Consider the following 11075-nt stretch of genomic DNA (forward strand, 5'->3'; position numbering starts at 1 on the left):
CAAAATACAGATATAAATATAGTCTATGCCATATAGGGAAAAAACAAAAAGAATTTAAAATCTGAACCCTAGAAAGTCACGAAAACTAATTATCCACTAAGCTTGGTAGGCTATTTTGTGTGGTTATACACTGATCCCTAGGAAATAGCTTCCAATAAGTTGCTGAAGCCATAGGTATTGTTAATACCTTAAAAAACGTTTTGATTTGCTTATCTATCAAAACTGCACCAATAAACCGCTGATAGACCGGGTTTTCCCCATAAATGAAATATTGCATTGTGACGTCACAGTGCCCGCGAGTGACGTTTTTTACAACTTTGAAATTTGATTTTTTAAACGTTCATAACTTTTAAATTAAAGCGAATTTTCACAAATTGGCTGTGAATTTAGCATCAGTAGACATAAAACTTTATTCTTATGCAAAAAACTGCGCAACCATGAGAACCGTGGGCCGGACTCTTTAATGGTACCCTGTCGGCCTGTCACACTATTATTGGGCACGAATGGGATATTTTGATCCATTATTTTTTGACTACAGACATCAAGTACGCGTAGAGAGTAACTACATTTGTGACCACCCCCTACAGCGGCATGCCGCACACCAAAAATGTGAAGGGCCAAAGGGAAAAAAGAGAGAATAATTTAAAGTCTAAAAAAGGTTTTTGTTTAATCTCGCTTTGTAGACAACTTTTTTATATTCTGAATAAAATTTCGTAAAGTTTTCTTCATCTTTGGGGATTCCCAGTATGTGAATACAGGATGAAAACAACACGTGATCTAAGAGTGGCGGGAAAATAAAAGCTTAGTTATTGCTTCTGTTAGTCATATTTTCATCAGCACTGTTTAGTATATAACCCACTCGAAACACTGATTAAAAGCTTAGTTGGTCAAAATGAAGCGAAAGGAAAAATCTCAGAGAACTTTAGGCGGCAAACGAAGAAAAAGTTCAATCAGCCCTACTCCTTCACGATCTAAAGATACCGATTTCATTAGTTTAATGTCAAAAGTGGGCTTCAAATTCGACGAAAATGGGAATAAGATGATCACAAATTCTACCGTTGTTCAGCAAAAATTGCTTGAGCATTTGAACAAAAATTCTGACGCAAAGATAGACCTAAAAAAGTCAATTTCAAGCAGCATGTCTGACAGTTTTGAAAATGAACAATTCTTTGTTCACTGTTTACTTCCAACTGAGTTGGTTACAGTGGAGGATGGGCTGGACATGGATTCATCGCAATTTTCCAACAACATTCAGGTTGGTTTAATGCTCTTGCTTTTTCAAACAAAGATTTGTGCAAAAAAATATTGTGAAAACAATCTTACGTGCAAAATCCCACTGCTTTACATTGTGAGCATGTTTATCCTTGTGCCAAACACTTTTCTTTATCCATTTTACAAAAGATACTGTTTAAATTTTAAATTAATTGAAATTGCAGGACAGCTTAGTAAAAGTCCTGCTAAGATGCGAACCACTTCAAAGTATCGTCATTGAGGCTTTGCTACAAAAGTTTCCCAATTACACTGACAACGAAAATGTGCAAGTCAAGTCTCTCATGCACCAAGGAAGTGTTCAAAGCATCGTCAACATTCCACGTCTCATTCTAAACCAGCTACGTTGGGTGAATGTGATCCATAATGCTGTGTCTATTGCTGAACATCTAATTGAAATGGCATCTCTTATGCAGTCGGCTGTAAGTATGGGATAGTATTCTCGGCTACCGACTAAAGTTAGTTGGTCGCGGGTATTATTAATTATGGCGTTTTTTCAGTCGGCAGACTAATTTTCTGTAACAAGTGTTTAAGCGACTGACTAAATTTATGACACTGATCCTAAATTCCAATTTTATATGTGATGTTGTCTGATGTTTTGGTCTTCTTCAATACAACATTTTTAGTATGCATTATCAATTACATATTTAAGAGTTAGTTTTATCATTTAGCATTGGTATGATAATTTATAATAGGCTAGGCATCGTATAGAAAACAGGCTAAACAAACTGGTGCTCATAAAACCTAGAGGCCTTAAATGTGATGTTATCTACTTGGTAATAAATTTATTACTTCAACAGGCAGCATGTGATATGATCTGTTTTCTACCTGACTTACTGGTGTCTGATAATGATCATTCTGAGATTGCAACAAGTTTATGTAATTTGCTCAACTCTGGTCCGGAAAACATAACCACGGCTGTGTTTGACGCATTGGCCAATTTAGTGATATCAGATTCTGTGGCAAAGGACATACAAGAAATTGCGCTTGCAAATTTAACAACGGCTGAACTTAAAGATATTCCAATAATTGTGAAATATCTTTTGAAGTCAACTTTAAATATTCAATCTACAAAGGAAGTATGTTTTTGTTGGTTTACTGTTTTGTTAAATTTTATTGTATGACAATTGCTCTAAGTGTCTTGCTCAAGGTAACATTCGCCCAAAATGGTAGCAACGGCGAGCCTTGAACCTGTTACCTCTGGGTTACAGGCAGGCACACTTACCAACTGTGTTTGGTCCTAGGTTCAGTTTTGTCCTTCGAGAACCTAACGGCCAAAAATTGGGTTCAACAAGTTGTATAACAATATATATAATAATATATATTATATAATATTCCCCTTTCCCCCTAAACAGCATCATCAGTCTATTTTTTTATTTAATAAAAGCAAACATATAAGAATATTTGCTACATACATCTATAAATTATAGTATATATATAATAATAATATAATAACTTCATTTGTCTCTTCAACTACTGTAGCGAAGATTTAGAAATATTTTAAACAAAAAGACATCTATTAACTTCATGCTACTTTACCAAGGTGATCTCGTCACTTCGGCCTAACATCGATTTCAGTGTGTTGACGCAATCTTCATCAGAGGAGGATGCAGCATCCAGTAAATCAAACATCACTTTAATTGCAGATGTTTTATTTTCTGCCATAAAGTTCCACAGCAATGTGTTTTCCGCTTGGATTTCCGTTTTGGAAAAGGTGACGTTTAGTTTTTATTCCTAAATAAATCACCCCCAAAGTAACATACATGGTAACTCGTAAGCTGGCACGAGGTGCTAAACCCGTGTGATAACGACTGTCGTTTTCCGGCCACGCGAGGATAAAGTAAGTTACATTCATTAATATTAGATTAATGATTATTTTCTAAAACTTATTTAAGCTTGTATAATATAAATGTCTTTGGTTTCTTGATAAGTGTTCAATAGCCTAACAAAGAGTTTTTTTAGTATTCTTTTAGTTGATTTTTGTTTTGTTTTTATGTCTTTATGAGTTACATTCATACTAACATGACATTATTTCAAATATCATCTTAAATGTTACTATTTTTCTTATTTAGATCCCTCTCATAGCGTTTATAAAAAATGAGATTTTTTTAATTTTTAAAGCAAGCTATTTCATCGCTAACCTTTTTAAATGTGTTTTAAACAATAAAAAATTTTTACATGTTTTTAACTGTAAGCATGTTTTAAAAGCTGTTGTTTTGTCATTGTATCCAATCCCTGTCCTTTCGTTTAAAATATTTCTAAATCTTTGCTACCGTAATCGAAGAGACAAAATATATATTATAATTGCAAATTGAGTAACAAAAAATCTCAATACAGATTGACAAACCACAATTCAATGTTGGAGACTTGGTCAGTTTGTTTTTACTCTGTGACGTTCAAAACACAACTCACAAGAAAAATGCTCTTACCCTACTACATAACAAACTGAAATCGGGGCAAATTTCGGACAAAGTTTTCACTTCAACGTTTACAACCTGTTCCTATATATTAGAAGCTCATTTTAAATCAATCTCGAAAACAACCCAAGGATTGGTAACTTGCTCGTTATTTTAATGATTTTGATATTTTTTGTAAAGTTCAGTCGAAAGAACAATAGCCTATATATATACGAAAGTAAAGGTAGAAAAAAAGTTTTTCAGAAAATGTTTTTTTTTACGTAGTCCACAAACTGGTGTGTATGTCTTGACAATGTCAATTAAACTGATGACCTAATATATTATATTAAAAAAATGTTCTGTATCATAGAGCGTGTTTTTTTTGTAAGCACCATATAACAACCATATCTAAACCAACTTCAGAACTATTTTAATTTTAAAAATGAATCCGAAATTTATTTCATAAAATTTGTAATAAATTTTTTTTTCTATTAAAAATACAGCCATTTTATCAGGTTTGGAATTCGAACCCTCAGTTAAAAGAAACAGGTTCATTGATGTATAAACTGTCCCTTCTTCATTTGGAGCCTTACTACAAGCAAGAGACACTCGGCTTCATCATCGAACACATCAGCGCCACGAATGCATCTTCCGGGAATACATCGGAAGCGGACACAGCACTAGACGTTCTACGTGAAGTAGCACAAGTGGAAGTTGGTATTTTGCTCCCATATGCCAGTTATATAAGCGATTCACTCACAAACATGGATATCATGAATCTATCACAGGTGTTTTGCACATTTTTTTTCTGTTTAACCTGTAATTTGTAGCAGTAATAACATTCTGAAAAACAATGATAGCTAAATAACATAATACTAACTTACCAAATAATTTTTTTTATAAAATATATCTGTAGTAGGATGGGACACCTTTAGCACATAATATCCAAATATCTTGATCGTGTTTTAAACAAATAACAACAGTCTATTAGAGTTGTGACTTGTGAGGATATGGTTTTATAATTCTTTGAATGTTCTTTGTTTACTACCAAATAGGCAAAAAAGAATGAAAACTTGTCCATCTCCCCCACCCTACTATATATATATATATATTTATTTAAACAATAAGTAACATTTCCTAATTCTAGGTTCGAAAATCCTACAGAATCCTTTGCTACATGGCCTTTACTGATAGCACAGATGCTTATATTCTTGGCATGAAGGATGAATTACAAATGATGCTTCGTAAACAATTAACTAATCTCAGTGAAAGGTTAGGTATTTATAATTGTAACTTCATTTAAATGTCTCAACCTGTTATATTGCCCATTGGGCAAAGTCTAAATACCCAAGTGCAGTATATTGTAGTTATGTTGATTATGAAACAGTTGTATTAGCTGATTTAAGCCACTGTTAAGATTTTATATAATACAGGGAATCAAGGCAACAAAGGCACTATTTTTATAGTAACCAAACTAACGTTTTTTGGAGTTTGTTATTTTTGATTCTTCGGATACGTTTTTTTTGCTTTAAAAGTCATTCTGAACCAGCAATAACATGTTAGTCCATGCAGATTGCTCCAACCAAGTAGTCACTTTTTTTGTAACTTACCTTATTCTCGCGTGGGTGGAGAACGACAGTCATTATAACACAGGTATCATACATCTCGTGCCGGCTTAAGCTGAGTTACAATGTGTGTTACTTTGTGGGTGTTTTTTTTTTTTTCATGTACGGATGATAATTTGGACAATCCATTAGTGATCACTGGGTTGTAGCAATTTCCGATAAGTGTCTTGTCCAAGGACACGTACGCCCACATTGGCAGCAGCGACAAGCCTTAAACCCATTACCTTGGCTTTTGGTTACAGGCAGTCGCACTAATAAGTTGTCAGTCACAAAGTAATATGCATGGTAATTTGTAAGCTGGCACGAGGTGTACGAAACAGAACACCCATGTTATAGCGAATGTTATTTCCCGTCCCTAAGCAAGTTATATTCATTTAGATTCTGTGTCTTCGGATTTATAAAAAAATTATTTTACAGATATCAACATGTTGGTATTATCGGTTGCTTAACTTCCTTAATTGCGATGTCTCAATCAAACAAGAAGAAAGATTCAAGTCCAGCAACGGACATACAAAGTCTCTTTAAAACACTGAACTACCTGCTTGGAAATCAGGCACACTCCTGGTCCTTGTTCTATGATGAAATTTGCATTGCTTGTAAAAGTTATGGTAAATTACCCGGCCAACTTATCAAACTATTAAACAAGCATGCTCAAGAAAAACTGCAGCTGCTTTTTGTAACTGACTGCGATCAGCCAGCTTCTACAAGCAGCCACAGCTTAGAAACAGGTTGCAGGTTTGGTCTTTCATCTGATGATAAAGATTCTGATGTGGCGGTAAATCTAATTCCAAATGCTGCAAGAATAAACGATCAGTCAGTCATGCTCTGCTCTCTGTTCCAAGCCATTGCAAGCTTGGAGAAAATGAGTAAAGGCTCCTTAGATAATATAGATGCACTACAGTGCTGCCCTTTGGTTATGTTCAGTTCAAAATACGAAGAAAAAACAGTTTTTCGATCTCTAAACAACGAGCAAGCCACCCAGGTTCTAGATTGTTTATTTGCTTCAATAAACTGGATTCGTGAAGTCCTTGGGATATTTTCGATGGAATGTGATGACGATGCAGAAAACAACATTCTGCCCCGGTTAAAGAATGCATGCGAGATACAGTCAATACTAGAATATCTCCTACCAACAGCTCCTACTTACACCCCACCGTGTTCCAACAACAATTCAGTTGTACATTCAGCTCCAAAAATGAACCAGACAATTTCATCCAAAAGTCAAACCAGTTCCTCGACTCAAAAACTCCAGAAAACTCTAAACCAAACTGATCTACCAACGCCGTCAGCTGCCATAAAATCCCCAAAAGCTGCTAAGAAAAAGACTGCAGTTGTGCCACCAACGTCAAAAGTATCTTTATTCAGCTCCAAATACATTCCTTATCTGAGGGAGTTGAACAAAGAAGTGTTTTTCCTTCTTAAGCACCCTTTGCTTTGCAACCAGTCTGAAGCGGAAAAATCAGGTGAGATTTTCTCAATTTTAATTCTTGCTTAACTAGTTATAATTGAATATTATATCCTGTTTGTACACATGTATATTTCAAGACATTTTTGTAAGATATTAAATTGTTTATGCATTTATACTTGGAACTTTTGGGTGCTCTGATTTTATTTATGGTTTATAAGCATACCTTGCAAACCCATATTAATTAGGAACCTATGATTTAGGGTATAACCAGTACTTGACCATGGTTAAATTATTTGCGACGTCCGGCGCATGGCAAAGTGGTTAGCGCGCACGCCTGTAACTAGGGGTAATGGGTTCAAGGCTTGTCGCTGCTACCATATGGGCGTATGTGTCCTTGGGCAAGACACTTAAAGGCAATTGCTCCAACCCAGTCGTCACTAATGGGTTTTCCTAATTATCAGCAATGTTCTTGTAGTTTCAGAGCAAGACCATCTCGAGCCTCAACATTTGTTGTTTCTTTTGACTGATTTAAATTTTAAACTCCACCATCGACTTGGTGGCTTTAAAGCCCCACGTAATGGTCTGGAGCGACTTAGCGAATGCCCGGTGCATGAAGTGGCAAAGTATGCAGTAAAACTCGTTCCACATTTGTGCATTCATTTGGAGAAAATTTCAAATCATTTTAAAAAGGTATTTTATTGTGTTTATTGCCTTATGAAAAAGGACATTTTATGTGGCTGTCTTTTTTTAAAGCCCTGATGATATTTCTTATTATCTTAAAAAAGATATAATCGTTTTATAATTAGTATGTAAGTATGTGCCCGTTAATAGTCTACAATTAATTGTTTATGGTCACAGTTTTAACCAGTTTAACGCATTTCTGCATAAATGACAAGAAACTTTCTGCAAAAAAACATTTTTCTTTTGCTAAGATATCAACTGAATAAATAAGTAGAAGAGAATAGAAATTGAAAGGCACGATTGCACTACTAATGAATATTACTTAATAGCTAAAGCTTTACCAAAATCAAGTTGTTGTTTTTTGTTTTAAACGAATTTTCCAAAATCGAGTTAGTGTAATTTTATAAGAATTTTGTTTTATTCAAATTTTGTAAAGTCAAGTTAATTTTTAAATTTTATGAGAATTTTTTTGGGAGGGGCATTTTTTAAAATCAAGTTAATTTTTGGATTTTATGGAATTTTATTTATTTTGCAATTTTTTAAAAATCAAATTAGTTAAATTTTATGAGAATTTTGTTGCACAGAGAAACATCTCCAATGCTTCCCAATCCAGCAACACCAGCTTGTCATCAACTCACTCTGGTGAAAATCTAAAGCAGTTCGAACAGTTATCCAAATGCTACGAATGTTTGCTGGAAATTCTTGTGGAAATTTTTGATTACAGAGATATAGATGAAGGATCTGGGTAAGTTTTGTATTTTAGAGAGTTTTTATTAATTTTTTATATATATATATTTTTTTTTTTTCATGCATTGTAATTGCCATTTAAAGATGTAGTTATATTTAGGCAAGTGGTTCTTAGCCTTTAATACGTGTATAAAACTTTTCACAGTGGTACCTTTCGATCACCTTTGCACATCTCCTTCTCTTTCCATACACAAATTTTAATTTTTTGTTGGTAGTTTTTTTCAATCATTGAATTAAATTTGAAATTTTTTTGTCAGTAATAATTTTTTTGTTGAATTTTCAATTTTTTGTTGGTTTGTTCCTTTAAAAGTTTAAATTATTAAATTAACATTTAATCCGCCATCAGGGAGACACTTCTTGACGGAATCCTCAATCATATAACGAACAAATGTAAACCAAAGCACAAAAAACCCGACCCAGTTGTTAAAACCTTTATTTACACGAAGCAATTCGTCGACACAGTTCCCACATTTAACGCAGCATGTACGCTGCTCAAGTTATCTTCAAGTATTCTTGGCTTTGCACCAGACAAAGATGTCGCTGAAACTAAATGCAAGGACATGGCTGTAAGCTTGAGCGACTGTGCTGTTGGGTTTTTACAACAGGAATGGTCAGATTTACAATCTGCAGGTAGATAGTTGGATTTGTATTCCAATTATTAATGTTTGTCAAATTTGAATAAAGTCGGTTTTGTTTAGTTGCCATTATGGGCGTATGTGTCCTTGGGCAAGACATTTTACAACAATTGCTCAAACCCAGTGGTCACTAATGTGTTGTCGAAATTGTCAGCCATACATAAACCAAAAAAAATCAAAAAAAATAATTACCAACTAAGTTACATACGCGGTAACTTATCAGTGGGCACGACGTGTATAAAACAAAACAGCGCCGTATTAAAAAAACTTTTCTTTTCCCACCATGCAAGGTTAAAATATTCAAAAAGTTTTATTACCTTCATGTATAATTTACAATTTTGCTCATTAAACCAAAATAACATACTATAGCATATGCTGGTAAATTTGTGACATAAAACGGGGGGTTATCATCCAAAAAATGAACATACCTACCCTGCATAGCTTTACCCTTGATGCAAAACTAACCAAATACCCAACACATCCCAGCGGGCTCCCAGTCCAACCACAAACTCCTTGCAACCATGTTCAATCTCCATTTGGAACCAAGTCCTGATGTTCTTGAAAGCATTGAAACTTTCCTACAAAACAGTCTCACTCAGTTGCTTGGGGGCATGCCTCCCGATTCTGAAGAAGCAGAGCCGATAGAATACAAATGCATCAACAAGTCAAACTACTTTGTCTTCTATAAAGGTACAGGATCATTTTTGGTCAAATTACTGTTTTTGTCGACCCTCAATTAAGAAGAGTGTTGTTGTGCCAATTTTGGAAAAGTTTTTTTATATTTATTTTGTTACTGTATCAAAAAACTTGGATATAATATTAAGATATATTTATGGATTTTAGCAATAGAAGTGGAAGTGGTAATAATTTAAACAGTTCTGACTATGTTTTTATAGAAACAACCGAGGTATACTTTATATTAGATATTCATTTATTTTTTGCCTTTTTTTTCATTTTCCAACCTTTTGTGATGATTACCCACTTTTTGTCACAGGAATGATGGAAGCTTTGGCAACTTTCTCCTCTCGAATCTTACCACCTTCAAATAAAAACAACTCGGATTCGGAAAATTCTAAACTTCTCATAAACTGGAGTGAAGTTGTAAAAGTAAGTCATGTTTTCTACATATAATACATTAATACAATCAATTAACATTTTTTCCATAAACTCTTTGCATATGAAAACTGCTCATAATTATCTTTAGCAGGTATTTTTCTGAGATTCATTTATAATCTATACAAGTGTATGTTATTGAATGTTCCTTGCTTTATCCACGCATGGCCGGAAAACAACATTTGATAAGATAATCGTCTTGCCTAAGGACACATATGCCCACAATGGTAGTAGAAGCGACAAGCCTTGAACCCATTATCTCTGAGTTAAAAGCAGGCACGCTAACCACTTTGCTACGGCACTAAACAGTAACTAAATTTATTTAACTAAAGGCATTGCATATTACTTCGTATTTATATGAAGTAGTCACTTCTACCACCAAAAACATTAATATAGGTACTTGTCTACTTAATAAAGTTGTCCATTGGCGATTATTTAAAGGCTAAATATGGTCAATTGTAATTGAATTGACGGTTTTCTGTACCATACTTACACAATTATACTTGTACACAATTCTGTCAGACTCATCTATTAAAAAAGTTAATGTAATGTGTGTTTTGTTTTACTATTTCTATGTCGAAATACCGCGAATTCTTTTCAATACGAATCCTCGTTTCCTTTAACATTCCTTCGTAATCAGCGTCTGTAATCCTTTAACATTCCTTAGTAATCAACGTCTGTAATCAGCGATCCTTATAAGCGACTCCCTTCCTCTCAGTTCACAGTATTCTTAGTTCGGCGGTTTAAGACTTGTTAGGCTATATATTACTCGTCGTTATGTTGTTAATATTTGTAAAACCTATGTTTTGTGTTTCAGCATACTTTGATTCTATTTGAATAAAGCTAAGTTAAGTTAGCCCTCGTTTCAATTTATTCAAATAGAATCACGATGGACAAACAGTTCCTGAGGCCCTCGACATTATCCATCGAACCCGAAGCTCCTAATGCGGCCAGACATTTTAGGTATTGGATACGGACGGTCAAAGATTTCATCGCTCGCCTTTCCGAAGACAGTGAAACCTCTGGAGAAAACAAACGACGAATAATCGTAAATTGTATCTCTCCAGAGGTATTTTCTTTCGTCGAACATCTGGAGTCCTACGACGAAATCGTTCGTGCCCTGGAACTGGTTTACGTTCAGAAGAAAAATAATATCTTTGCTAGATACATGCTAGTTAGCCGTCAACAAAACCACAAGAAA

The 11075-nt window shown here is 34.4% G+C and overlaps 1 protein-coding gene across 1 annotated transcript in view; it reads left to right on the plus strand.

Annotated features, from left to right (window-relative positions):
• Window positions 1–854: 854 nt before the first annotated feature.
• The window catches only part of LOC100184341 (Fanconi anemia group D2 protein), a gene marked incomplete at its 5' end in the record, with an annotated part of 13267 nt that continues 3046 nt past the window's right edge, over window positions 855–11075 (plus strand). Inside the window, 13 exon segments of the mRNA XM_002130205.3 lie at window positions 855–1255; window positions 1437–1691; window positions 2070–2348; window positions 2813–2983; window positions 3607–3822; window positions 4181–4453; window positions 4813–4937; window positions 5708–6753; window positions 7174–7388; window positions 7964–8124; window positions 8473–8756; window positions 9248–9451; window positions 9756–9868. Coding sequence (XP_002130241.1) covers window positions 893–1255; window positions 1437–1691; window positions 2070–2348; window positions 2813–2983; window positions 3607–3822; window positions 4181–4453; window positions 4813–4937; window positions 5708–6753; window positions 7174–7388; window positions 7964–8124; window positions 8473–8756; window positions 9248–9451; window positions 9756–9868 — 3705 coding nt within the window.

This window comes from Ciona intestinalis, chromosome 2, assembly GCF_000224145.3.
Source record: "Ciona intestinalis chromosome 2, KH, whole genome shotgun sequence".
Classification (NCBI taxonomy): Eukaryota; Metazoa; Chordata; class Ascidiacea; order Phlebobranchia; family Cionidae; genus Ciona; species Ciona intestinalis.